Source organism: Myotis davidii, unplaced genomic scaffold, assembly GCF_000327345.1.
Source record: "Myotis davidii unplaced genomic scaffold, ASM32734v1 scaffold243, whole genome shotgun sequence".
Classification (NCBI taxonomy): domain Eukaryota; kingdom Metazoa; phylum Chordata; class Mammalia; order Chiroptera; family Vespertilionidae; genus Myotis; species Myotis davidii.
In genome coordinates, this window is record NW_006295183.1 from 992940 (window position 1) to 1005638 (window position 12699).

General features: G+C 57.2%; 1 protein-coding gene and 1 long non-coding RNA gene across 7 annotated transcripts in view; one reads left to right on the forward strand and one right to left on the reverse strand.

The window, feature by feature from the left end:
• The first annotated feature begins 6 nt into the window (after positions 1–6).
• LOC107184104 overlaps positions 7–12699 on the forward strand; it is a 26029-nt gene continuing 13336 nt past the window's right edge. The window contains exon 1 of the long non-coding RNA XR_001514924.1: positions 7–1377. This is a non-coding gene — a long non-coding RNA (uncharacterized LOC107184104). The remainder of the gene's footprint in view (positions 1378–12699) is intronic.
• FAM65A (family with sequence similarity 65 member A) overlaps positions 3955–12699 on the reverse strand; it is a 35815-nt gene continuing 27070 nt past the window's right edge. For 2 of the 6 annotated variants that reach the window (XM_015567852.1, XM_006769780.1), the window contains exons 2-22: positions 12361–12487; positions 12090–12242; positions 11870–11948; positions 10855–10878; positions 10705–10758; positions 10414–10566; positions 10249–10312; positions 10110–10153; positions 9906–10031; positions 9352–9500; positions 9148–9277; positions 7312–9066; positions 7106–7227; positions 6248–6380; positions 5877–6012; positions 5592–5753; positions 5216–5374; positions 4881–5077; positions 4709–4792; positions 4507–4597; positions 3955–4369 (exon numbers count right to left, since the gene is read on the reverse strand). In XM_015567852.1, coding sequence (XP_015423338.1) covers positions 4272–4369; positions 4507–4597; positions 4709–4792; positions 4881–5077; positions 5216–5374; positions 5592–5753; positions 5877–6012; positions 6248–6380; positions 7106–7227; positions 7312–9066; positions 9148–9277; positions 9352–9500; positions 9906–10031; positions 10110–10153; positions 10249–10312; positions 10414–10566; positions 10705–10758; positions 10855–10878; positions 11870–11948; positions 12090–12242; positions 12361–12464 — 4017 coding nt within the window. In that variant the 5' untranslated portion in view covers positions 12465–12487 and the 3' untranslated portion in view covers positions 3955–4271. Of the gene's footprint in view, positions 4370–4506; positions 4598–4708; positions 4793–4880; positions 5078–5215; positions 5375–5591; positions 5754–5876; positions 6013–6247; positions 6381–7105; positions 7228–7311; positions 9067–9147; positions 9278–9351; positions 9501–9905; positions 10032–10109; positions 10154–10248; positions 10313–10413; positions 10567–10704; positions 10759–10854; positions 10879–11869; positions 11949–12089; positions 12243–12360; positions 12488–12699 lie in introns of those variants that run through there. The other 4 variants (XM_015567853.1, XM_015567851.1, XM_015567850.1 and 1 more) reach the window with 4 other exon arrangements.

Sequence of the window (12699 nt, forward strand, 5' to 3'; positions counted from 1 at the left end):
GCAAGATGAGGGGCAGGAAGAGTGTACCACGATGGGGCAAGCAAGCCCTGCCCTGAGTCTTCAGTGCAGAGCGAGAAGTTAGGTGGCAGAAGTGAGGCTGGAGAGGGGAATAGACTCAAAGGGCTTTGTGAGCCAGGTCGAGGGTGTTGGAATTTTCCGTAACGGAGAGCCCGTAGTGGTGGGTTTATGTCTTAGAAATCACTCTGACTGCACTATGGAGAATGAATGGAAGAGGGGCAAGACCAGGGGCAGGAAGCCTGTGAGGGGGGCAGTTTTAGTGTCTACATGAGAGGCCAGCGTGTCCTGGATCTGAGTGGTGTCAATGACGAGAAAGAGAAGTGGGTAGAATTTAGTAATATTTAGGGCATTTAATTGAGAGGATTCCGGTGGCTGAAATGAGGGGACAGAAGAAAAAGTCAAGGATGAGGCTCAGTTGTGTTGCTTGGATAACTGGGTAGTTGGTAACCCCCAGAGCCCTGGAGGAGAAAAAGATTCTGAGATGTTGAGTGATTTGGAACATGCTGTTCAAAAGGAGTGTCAGTCCATCAGCACTTGGAGATATGGGGGTCTGGAGGGGAGGAGAGTGCCATGTCAATCACTGGCCTCAGCTTAGAGATGGCAGGCAGGGGGCTGGAGAAGGTGGTTCAGGGAGTGTGTTTCAGGAGCAAGGAGAAAACTGCCTAGAATGGAATTCGGTGGAGTGATGTTTGTATAATGATGCTGGAGGAGGAGGAGGTGGAGGAGGTTTTTAGGAGACTCAGAGGAAATAACCAGAAACGTAGGTGTTAGCTATAGCAATTCATCTGCTTATTCAGCTGCTGTAAGTCAGCATTTATTGAGGTTCCATATGTCCTGGGTGCATTCAGAGACAAGTGAGACTTAACTGTTGACATCAAACTTAAACCATGGCCATCACCCCAGTACGGTCTTCTGAAACAAGAGGCCCCTTTCTTGTAGGCCGCTGACCGTCTTATTTTCTTACTGATAGATTGTTCTTCCTTAGCACGTTTACAGGCCCTGGAGTGCCTCCCACGGTCACCCTCCTGTATTAACCAGGCCCCAAAGACCCAGGTCTAGCAGTCAAGCCTTCTGTCCATGGTGGGTGTATGGCCTGAACCGGATACTTCAAGGCTGTCAGGGGGCAGACGGCATAAGGAAGGAAAGGAGGGAACATGTCATATGCTGAGGGTTCAGCAAATTGTACCCACACACCAGGCATAGAAACACAAGAAAATCACCCCCGCTCCGTGGGTGAGACTAAGCAGCAGTCCTCTTCCCATCTGCTTTGCCTTCACAAACATGCCTTTTCTTCTTCTTCTTTTTGGTTCTCTGCAGCTTTGAATACATGAGGAAGAAGAGTGGGAGACAGGAGGAAAGGTAAGGTTGGAAGAGGACAAGAGGAAAGGAGGAGAGTGGCGGTGGGGTGGGGGGTGGGGGGTGAGCCTCCAGCGACCGCCAACACAATAAATCAGATCCTGGACTACCTCAGCCTGGCCCCTTTTTTCTACAGTGCACTCTTATCAGCTTCCTCCCAGGAAGAGTCCAATGATGACAGCCAAGGCATGGCTGTGGCTTGATGGACTTGATTGATGGGGTACTGGGAGGGTGTCAGAGGCCTGGGAGGCCCACTTCCTTCTGTTCACCCCACAGAAGCTTACACAGGCTACACAGGACAGGCGGGCACAGACTTCCCCTACCCAGCTGCCTTTGACTCGGATGGTATCATCAACCTCCCATCAGCTGGCAGAAGGCTCCTGATGCTAAGGAGTGTGGGGCAGTAGGAGTGAATGCCTCCCTGAACCCGTATGACAGCAGGGTGGGGAGTGAGGAGTCCTGAGAGCAGCAGCTTTCCCCTGTGGGAGGCACCTGTGAAGCTGTGTGTGTTGAGGGAGGGGATGTTGTACAGGAGGGTGGACAGGGACTCTCCCTGCCCTCTGTCATCTTGCAGACCTGGGCATGGGCCTGGATGTAGGAGGCCATCCAGTCTGACTTCAGGTTGCTGATGGAGAGGGATTGAGTAGTTGATCCACACTGCTCTAAACGAGGTAGGCTTGATGGGGCAAAGGATTAAGGCTCTTTTTTGTCTTGGCTTTCACAGTTCTTTACCCGTACCTGGCTATGCTCACAGTACCTGCCCTGACCCTTGGCTAGGGTTGAATGCTAGGCTATGGCCTGAGGACTCTCCGTATAGGGGATAGAAACTTAAGAGCCCTATCCATTTCTAGCATTGGCAAGCAGTGATACAGGGCCACCGTGACAGTTCCAGATGACCCTCAACTGGAATGATTTTTCCACCCTACATTTCTCGACTAGGCTGTCCTCTCCTGTGGATTGAGCTGTGTGCACTCCTGCCGGCCCAGTCAGCCATCTGCACTTTCCCAGAACCCGGTCAGCCAGTGTTTACTTCCTCTTTCCCCACCACACAGGCTGTGCTTTGGATGCAAGTGGACAGTCCTGCCCTACCAGTGGGGCCACAGGACTGGTTCTTGGACTGCAACCCTCCTGCAGGGGAGCTTGAAGCAGGCCCAAGCTGTGGCCGGCTCTGGGTGCTGGCTTGGTCTCTACCACTTGTTTGCCTTCTCTACCCTCTGCCATCCCAGCCAGCCTACCACCCCAAAAACCTGAACGACACACCATCCCTCCCATGACACCCTTCAGTTACAGAGGGAGCACGGAGCTGTGCCCAAGTGCTGAGGGCTGTCTGCCCGCCCGCAACCCCACCCGACTGGAATGAGCCACCTGCATCCACACACAGGTGTTTCCTGTGCTCCTTCCTGTTGCCGTTTCTTCTTCTTTTTTTTTTTTTCTGCTGCTCAGCGTGGCTTCCCCAGCAGGTGGTTAAGGGCCAGCCAAACCTCTTATGCACAGCTCCAAAACATGGGGGGCGGGGCTCCCTGGGGATCTGGGTCACCCCCCCTCACAAGGAGGGACTGTTGGCACCTCATTAGCTCTGCCTGAGTGCAGGTGCACACTCCCCCCACCCCCCACCCCGGTGTGTCACGGTGGACTCCAGGATTGGAGAAAGCCCTGCCGGTGCACCGTCTCCCTTGCCCCTGGATAATGAAAGCTCTGGAGTGAGAAGGGAAGGGTGGAGGGCCAGTTTCTCCAGCCTTGGGTGTGGGCCTCCCTCAGGCCCTCCTTACAACAGGCCTGCCATCCTGAAATCCCACCCCACCCTCCAGTTCCTCCCATTGAGCTTTTTGCCTTCTGGGGTTAACACACTTAACATGCGGCACCTCTGGGGAGGAGATGAACCCTCCCTGGAGCCCTGCTTCCCAAAGCAAAACAGGTCAGCTGGCTGTGGAGGACCACGGGGTTCAGTCAGGTTTGTTATGACAGAGGAGGTGGCTGGGGTAGAGGATTATTTAGGGTCACTGGGCAGCCATCCTGGTCTCCTGCCGCGCAGGCCCTAGCTCTTCCCCTCTCCAAGGATCTGCTCTCTCTTACTCCCCAGCCCTCAAGGAGCTCCTAGTGCTCAGTGCCCCCTGTAGGAAGCTGCCAGGGCTGAGGGGAAATCTAGAAGCCTGGCATTCTCCGACAGGGTTCTGCTGCCCCCTGGTGGCCAGGAGCTCCAGCCACCACCACGCCTTTTTTCTCTGCCTGCTTCTTCCCCTTTGCCTCCTGGCAGCAGGGTGCTAGCCGCTGGGGAGCCATTCCCAGGACTGGCTCTGTGGGCCTTCTCTAGGCCAACTCCGTGGTTTGGCTCCAGCCTGGGCCCCCAGCTTCCAGGCCCAGAGCCCGCCCAGCCAGCAGGCTGATCCTCAGCAGCACGCCCCCACCCATTTTCTCCGCCCTCTTCTCCAAGCCCACTTCCAGCCCCTGGGCTCTCTCCCACCCAGATTTCCAGGGCAAAAGCACATGTCATTGTCACAGTTGGAGGGTGGGCACGTCAGGAAGGCCACAGCCAAAGGGTGCTGGAACCAGAAGATCAGGAGGACACTAGGTCAGGCCATGTAGGAAAGGCATTTTGCTTTTTTATTTTCTGTAAAACTCTGTAAATAAAATACAAAACCAAGGGAGGTGATGGGGCAGAGGCAGGATGGCCAGGCCCGGGGCACTGATCTGTGGCAAGTGTGCTGAGCTGAGGCTGGGAGGCACTTGACTGCAGGCACTGACTCTACCAACCCCAAGGGCAACTGAAGAATATATTAGATTTTCTTGGATAGGAATACATGGGGGAGGGGTGTCTGGAACCAGCCCTCACCCTCCCTGCCACCTGGTGAGCCCTGAAAGTGGGGGGATGTGGCACTGAGAGCCAGTGTGTGGGGAGTTTAGAAGGCCGTGCTGGCCATGCTGCCGGGCCCGAAGATGCGGGGCAGGGCGTCCAGCGACTCTTCTAGCCGTCGGTGGGCAGACTGTCCCTCTTCCCCTGCAATGAGTAAGGATGGAATCAGGAGTAGCCCTAGCCTTGGTCCTCCCACCCTTGACCCCATCTCACCCCTACCCCCATCAGCCAAAATGTCCCAGAACTCGACTTGACCTTTATCTCCCAGCCCCCCGCCTCACCACACTGTTGCAGGCTCTGCCGAGCAGCTTCCCTCACGACTTCTGTGTCCGTCTGGCACAGGTACACCAGGGGCTCAATGCCCTCAGGAGCCTAGCAGAGGAGGAAGCACTGAGGTGGGCCCCCTGGAGCAGACGGAAAAGCCCAGGGCCAGGGATGGGGGGATCCCAAGGAGAGATAAAGGGGTTGGTTGGCAGGGATCACCTTGATGCAGCCTAAGGCCAGGCAGCCGGCCACTCTCGTCTGCACGTCCTCATCCTCGAGTTGGTTCAGGAAGCACAGTAGGGCCTGGGTAAGGGTAGGAGGGCACTTAGCCAGACACTGGGAGCCTGGGACCCCAGCCTTCGCCTTCAAGGGAGCCCTGCCCCACTCTCACCCTTTCCCGGAAGGCAGGGCCTAGTGACAGGCTCCGGAGCTGGGTGCTGACAGCAGCCATGACCTTGTTGTTGCCATGGACGAGCAGGGTGCTGAGGGCCCGGAGCCCGTCCCTTCGTAGCCGCCCCTCAGGTGCCAACCTCAGCGCCTTGAGCACAACAGCCTGATCATCTGAGTTCAGGTTCTGCACCAGTAACACTGAAAGAAGGACCTTGGAACAATGTAGCAGGGCAAGGAGCTTCCTGGGGTGGGGTCTTCTGTACATTCATGTCCTCATGCAGACCTCAAGGCCCACACATAGTGTTGGGCACTTGGTGATCAGGGCTACTGCCTCACCTTCCTCAGCGGTCTCCGTCACATAGGCCTCCATAGAGGGGCTGTCCAAGGTTTCCACGTAACTCCAGAACTGGAAGACAGTGAGCTGCTCTCCAGGGCCTGGCTGGGGCCTCCTGGGCAGCTTCTGCCCCAGCATATCCTCCAGAAACTTGACACACACTGTGGGAAGCAGTGCCAAAGACCTCAGGGCTTGGATGGACCCAAGGCCTTAAACCCTACCCATCTGGGTCCTCTTGCACCAAGGCACAAGCCTTTGCTATTTCTTCTCAATCCTCAGCTCAGCACGTCTGTGTGAGCTGACCTGGCTTTCCCTGTGGTCCCATCACTGAGGATCTGAGAAGGGAGGGCAGAGGGGGCAGGTAGGCAGCCTACTTACCAGCCTCAGCTAAGCCTGGCTGGCGCAGGGAGAGCCGAGCACCATACTGATTGCAGAAGGTGAGGAGCACCTGCTTCACAGGGCAGATGAAGGGGCTAAGTCCCTCTGTGCACTGGTCCCAGAAGGTCAGGAAGCCAGGCCGAGAGGCTGAGAACTGCACCACTGTGAGGAGGTGCAAGAGAACGTCAGCACCCGAGCGGGCAGGTGGGCAGACAAGTGTAGGTGGCGTAGAACAAGGAAGGAGCTTCAGGGCAGTCACCAAGCCAGAGCCCACAGGGCCTTTACCTTCCTGAGCAGAAGTAGCCGGGATTTCCCATCGCCTGCTAAGCTCGCATACCACCTCGAGCACTCGGGCCTCCCGCAGCAGTCGCTCCAGGGCCCATGCCTCCTGACAGCGTAGGGGCCCAAATGTGCCCAGTTTCTGGAGAATAGGGGTGGCCAAGTAGCTCAGATCTCAAGGTAGAACTTGGGGAGAGTGAAGCCCAGGGACTACAAGTCCCAGCATGCATTAGGAGAGATTAGAGGGAGCCAGAGTGTGGGAGGTGTTCAGTAAGAGCCAGATGCCAGGGACCTGGGGCATTGGGGATGGAACTCAGGGCAGGTGTGGAGAGTTCCCTGAGGTAAAAGGAGTGTAGGGGGGATGCCACCAGTCTCACCAGCAGGAGGCGGCTGCAGTAGTACAGGTGCTGGACCAAGGCAGTGTCCAGAGCTGGACACTCCGTGCTGAGGGGGCGGGCACTGGGTGAGTTGAGGCCGTCTTCAGCCTTAGGCTCCAGGCTGCTTGGGGGCCTGAGAGAAAAATTGTGGCAACCACCTTAGGAGTACATATCACCATCTGGTCACCACTGTATTTTCATTAAGTCCCCCCCACATCCCAGAAGGGAAGCACAGACAACAGACAGACAATGGGTAAGTTCACAGAGAACTTCCAGGAGAAAGGAGCTGGGACCAGCAGGTGGTAGCAGCGGTGTTCAGAGTCCATCTGCCCTGTGGCACATCCAGCTAGGACTGTGGGGTTGCAAGGGGATGGTCTATGCAATGTGAAATGCAAGGGGTTGTGGCCCAAGGGGCTCAGGGCACAGGGCTGTGACCTGGGCAGCAGCAGATGGAGGAGGGGCTGGGCATGACCCCCAACTTGGAATTTTCAAAGGCCACTTGGTCACAGAGAGCTGAGGGGCCGGGCTCTCCAGGACAGCCGTGGGGAGCGCCTGAAAGGGCTCACGAGCGGATGGAGACTGGTGAGGGAAGCAGACATGGCAGGGTGGTCAGAAGCACTAGGGATAGATGGGGTTAAAAACAGGGCATCAAGGACACATGAGGAGTACATAGGAGGGATAAACACAGACACACCCACAAGCAAGTCCACCTCTCCTGTCCACTTCCAGTCTGGCTGCACTACTCATATGCTCCACCTGGCCCCACCTCACCTTTCTCCTTTCTTGTCTTACTCCTTCACCTGGACTCGCCTCACTTATTCCCCCTCACCTAACCCCATCTCACTTAGTCCCCGTCACCTGTCTCCAGGACCATCGTTGTCTTCATCTTCATCCTCATTGAGGAAGCTGAAGCTCTCCAGGGCATGCTCCACAGTGATGCTAAGACTGGAGGCCCGGCTGCGAGTCAGGCCTTGTCTCTGCTGGGGTTGTGAAGGGAGTCAGAGCTGTTGCCACGGCCTGGCTGCCCTTCCTGTGCTGCCACAGCCCAACCCGACCCTCCTTACCATGAGCAGACTCTCCAGGCGGATCACCTCCTGCTCCAGGCCCTGCAGCTCTGGGAACTGGCCACGATAGTCATCCAGAGCAGCCATTAGGGCCCCCAGAGCCTCCTCCAGCCTCCTGTCTCCAGCTCCTCCTGTTGCTCCTGGAACTGGGGCCTGGGCAGTTGTGGCCAGGCTAACGTCTGAATGCTGGGGCCCAACGGTTAAGGGTGAGGGAGGGGGGCTTGGGTTCTGAAGGATGGGCTCTGGGGAGTCTGGGGAAGGGCATGTAAGGGGTTCCAAACTGGAGCAGGCAGGGCTTGGGTGGGAGGTGCTTGGGGCTATGGGATCTGCCTGAGTGCAGGGAGTGGAAACTGGATGGCTATGGGACAGTGGGTTGGGGTCTGTGTGTGCAGAGGGGCTGGGGAGCGTGGCAAGGTCTAGAGAAGTGGAAGGGTTTACAGTTATAAGGGTGGGGCTTGTGACAGGGTGGGTGGGGCTCCTGGTAGTCTGGACTGGGTCCTTAGCATCGGTGGTTGGACTTACAGTAGTGTGAGTTGACATACTGGCTTTGTGAGTAGGGCTTGCGGTAGTGTGGGTGGAGCTTGTGGTGGTATGGGTGGAGCTTGTGGTGGTGTGGGTGGGGCTTGTGGTAGTGTGGGTGGAGCTTGTGGTGGTATGGGTGGAGCTTGTGGTGGTGTGGGTGGGGCTTGTGGTGTGGGTGGGGCTTGTGGTGGTGTGGGTGGGGCTTGTGGTAGGCTGGGCTGGGCTCTGGGCACTTGGTGTAGGGCCTGGAGTAGTGGGGGTAGAGAGTATGGGCTTGATGGTGGGGCTTGTGACAATATTTGTCAGGTTTGTGACAGTGTGGCTAGGGCTTGTGGTCTGGACTGAGCTTGTAGTGTTGGGGCTAGGGCCTGTAGTAGTGGGGGTAGAGAGTATGGGCTTGATGGTGGGGCTTGTGACAATATTTGTCAGGTTTGTGACAGTGCGGCTGGGGCTTGTGGTCTGGACTGGGCCTGTAGTGTTGGGGCTAGGACCTGCAATAGTGAGGGTAGAAAGCACTGACTTGTGGGTGGGACTTGTGGTCTGGCCTGAGCCCATGGCAATGGGGGTAGGGCCTGTAGCAGTGAGGGTAGAGGGCTTGGGCTTGTGGGTAGAGCCTGTGACAGTGTGAGTGACGCTTGGAGCACTGCTGGTAGGGCTTATGGCACTATAGGTAGAGCTTGAAGTGGTGTGGGCGGGACCTGGCAGTTCAGGAGAGCTAGAGTCTAGAGTCTTGAGAGAGTTTAGATATACAGATGCGACAGGGTCTGTAGATGTGTGAGCAGGGCCTATTGCACTGAGAGTGGGGCTTGTGGCAGAATGCCCAGGGTCCAGGGCAAGAGGGTCAGGACCAGGATGCTCCCTATGGGTGGGATCTGGGTGTGCAGGTGGGTTAGGTCCCTGGCTTTCTAGGCCCTCAGCCTCTACTGAAGCTTCAGCCAAGGCAGCATCCACACTGGCCTCACTGATGTGGCTGAGAGTCCGGCTGTAGGGGGCATGCCCATTGGCCAGGACTGGGGCCATGGCTCCCTCCTCATCCGTGGGCCCGGAGGTGGGGGTCTGAGGCCTACGGAAGGCTACTTGGATGGGCAGAGGCTCAGGCTGCTGCACCAGGGGCTTTGGGGCTGAGTGGCGGGCAGTGCCCGAGAGCTGCGGACTGGATGAATCGTCCGAAGATTCGGATGACAGGGACCATGCTGTCCCATTCTCCAGCTCCTCCTGCCGCCTCAGCATATTCTGGGAGAGAGGAAAGGGCATTTCAGGACCATTTTCAGACCCCTGGGGGATGGTGGAGCCTGAGCCTGGGCTGTGACTCACATAGAAGGCCTGTTCCCGAAGCGAGGGAGTGTCTGGTGGGCTCTGGCTATAGGTGGAGAAGCGCTTGGTGACTGTGGAGGCCTTGTTGACAGTAGAAGCAGCTGAGGGCTGGTCATCTTTGTCGAAGGGGCTGGGGAGGAAAGAGGCTGTTAGCAGATGCCATTGGCTCCTGTCCCTGTCCCCAAGCTCCTCAACCCCACCAACCTCCATGTGACTTCCAGGCTGAGTTTGATGGTGCCGAGGTCATTGATGTCCACAGCCACAACCTGGGGCAGGGCGGCAAACAAGTCCTTGGTCTCGCAGGAGACACTGCCTACAACCACGTGGTTGGCCAGGCCCTTCAGCTCTGTCACCTATAGCCAAGAATGCATCATAAGGTCACAAGAGTGTAGAGGTCATGAGATCATGGGAAATCAAAAGTCTTAATTTGCATAGAGGTTTTGCAATGGTCACGGGGTCATGAGGAGGTTACAGGGATGGGAGTTCTCTGGGTAATGGGGCCATGGAAGCCTGAAACACCCTGTGAGCACGGGGATCAGAGAGGTCTAACTTGGTAGTCATTGAGGTCATGGGGATCACAGCTTCATGGGGACTTAGGGGGTCAAATAGGCACAGGGTCAGAAGATCATGGCATCACATATTCACAGGGCCATGGAGCCAGGAGGGGTGGGTCACAGGGTTGTAAGGGTCAAAAGGGGTTCACAGGGTCCTGGAGTTACAGGATCATGTGTCCCGTGGTCCTGGGCAGAGACATTAACCTTGATGGACAGGAATTCCGTGAGCAGAGGAAGAAAGACGGTTTCCTCACTGTCCCACACCTGCTTTCCACTACCCTCAATGCGGCCCCGTAGTTTCCAGCGCTGACGCCCGTATTTCATGCAGATCTAAGGGAACAAGCAGGATGAGGCAGCCCTTGGTGCTGTGACCCTGCCATCCCAGCCCTTCCCTGCACATCCTCATACCTCATACTGATCACCCACACACAGCCTGGCGAAGCCAGCCAGTCCTGGGAGGGGAGGAAAAGAAGAGCCATGTTGAGGGAGGGGTCTCAGGCACACACTTCCCTCTGCCTGCTACCGGTCTGCCCCCACCACTCAGTACCTTTCATCCGGAGATGGAACTCTCCCAGCTGTGCCTCCAGCTCACTCTCCAGCAGACACATGCTCTGGGAGGGACAGGCAGGGACAGGAGAGGGTCAACAATAAGTCCCCTCTCACCAGCTCTGCCATACCCTGAGCCTCTGCCTCCTGGGCACCCATCCCTCACCTCTGTGTACTCTCGATGCCCACGAGTGGCCTCGGCCAAGCTGTCCCGGGCCTCACGGCTCCCTGGGGACCCGGTGGTGTAGGCACGGACCATGTTGTAGGCACCATCCCGGAGACGCCGCTGGACACAGTATGCCTCATATAGCTCGTCGATCTGGGCAGGTGAGTGGAGTGGCAGTGGGGGGATTGAGACTCCCCACTGGTGTTGCTCACCCAGGGCCTAGCACCCCCACCTCCCTAAAACACCCAACCCCAAAACCCCCACATGTATTCATGCATGCTGCATATGTACCTTGCTGGCATGGAACTCCAGCCGTCGCATGAAGCGTTCAATGGACTTGACTTGCTGGGGGAGAGGTGTGTCAGGAGGAGCCTGAAGCCCAGGGCCCTTTATCCTCCCCCATGAGCCAACCTCTTCCAACACCATTCTCTATATACTCACCTTGTCTAAGTCATACAGGAAGCCCTGCAGGGAAAGATGAGAGGGAGCACTTAGAAGGTATGGTATGTGTTCCAGCAGGGCACCTGCTACTCAAACCCATTTAGCTCCTCTCCTTTTTTTTTTTTTTTTAATGTATTTTTATTGATTTTAGAGAAGAAGAGGGAGGGAGAGAGAGATAGAAACATCAATGATGCGAGAGAATCACTGATTGGCCATCTCCTGCACAGCCCCTACTGGGGATCGAGCCTGCAACCCAGGCATGTGCCCTTGACTGGAATCGAACCTGGGACCCTTCAGGGAACAGGCCAATGTTCTATCCACAGAGCCAAACTGGCTAGGGCTGGCAGGCTAGCTCCTCTCCTTTACAGCCTTCCTCCCCCTCACACCATAATCCACAGCCGCTCCAGTCAAAGCAGGAATTGACCAACCTTTCCACATGCCTGAACTTTGCTAGGTACTGGTGTCAAAGATATGGTCCCCAAGACCCCCCCCAGCACCCTTCCCTCCATTTCTTCCCTGGGGTCCCTCCCTTAGCCCACTCCCTTTCCTGCAACCCTGTAACCCCTAGGAAGAGAGCTCTGTGCCTCATGCGTGGTTCCCTCTACCAGGGAACTCCTATTCATCCTTCAAAACCCAGCAGAAGTGTCTCCTCCTTTGGGAAGCCCTGAGCTGTTCCCTAGGAAGAACCATGGCTCTCCCTCAATACCACTACAATATAATCTCCTGTTATTCATGTCTGTGGGGGTCCACCCACCCCACTGGAAGCTCACATGGGCAGGCACTGGGTCCCAGGCAGAAAGTGCACAGTCTGGGGAATGTGGGGATAGAAACTTCCCCAACCTTTCTTAGTATCCCCTTTTCTAGTCACACCTAGACCAAGTCAAACCAGAAAACAGCCTGATGCACCCAGGGTTGGCCCTGCCCAGTCCCCCGTCCCCCTCGCTACCCCTCACCCCCCCCACCAAGGGCAAAAAGCATTAGTAGTCCAGGGCATCCTCACCAACCCTCCACTCACCAGGCGGGAATTCCTCTTGGATTCCTTTATCTGCACTTGGAGTTTCTCCTGCTCCTGCTGGTGTACTTCCAAATAGGCCCTGGGGAAAGGGGTGACAACAAAAATTAGCTTACTCTACAGCCTCCAGCTGCCCAGGGTGCGGCAGTGGGGAGAGGGCGTGAGGCTGGGGAAGGTTCCCACTAGCAGAAAGAGGACCGGGGCTAGGGAGGGAGTAGCTTACGTCAGGCCCCGCTTGAGCGCAGCGTACACCAGGTCCAGCCGCTCTGGCTGCGGGACCTTGGGGGCTGGGTGCGCCACTGCAAACATCCTGGACACTCGAGAGAGCGCAGGGGCCTTCCGCGGGGGCCCCGGGGGACTGAAGGCCGGGAAGCTCCTGAAGAAGAGGCTGCACTCAGAAAGGGCCAGGAAGGAATCCCCCAAACCCTCACTGCACACTCAGCTCCAACCCAGTCCGACCCTCTTGACCCCATCAGCCCCCCTCTGCTGCGTACCTGGGCCCCCGCTCGTGGCTGCCGAGGACGCCTGCGAAGGACTGGCTCCTATTGACCCGGGCGCTGAGCAGGCGGCGCTGCGGCCGCACCGACAGGGACATCATGGAATGAGTCCGCGCGGGGCTCCCTGGGGGTGGCGAGGGCGGGTGTCCAGCGCCAATCGGGCCCTTGAACCCCCCACCCCGCGGCCCGTCCTCCGTATCCTATTGTTGCCGGACACGGCCTGACGACGGGAGTCCGACAACCCCGCCGGCCACTGCGCTAATGACAGGGCTGCCTCGGGCGTCTCGGCCTTGGACTCTGCGTGGCCTCGGCTCGGCCCCCACTTCCTGCAGAGGT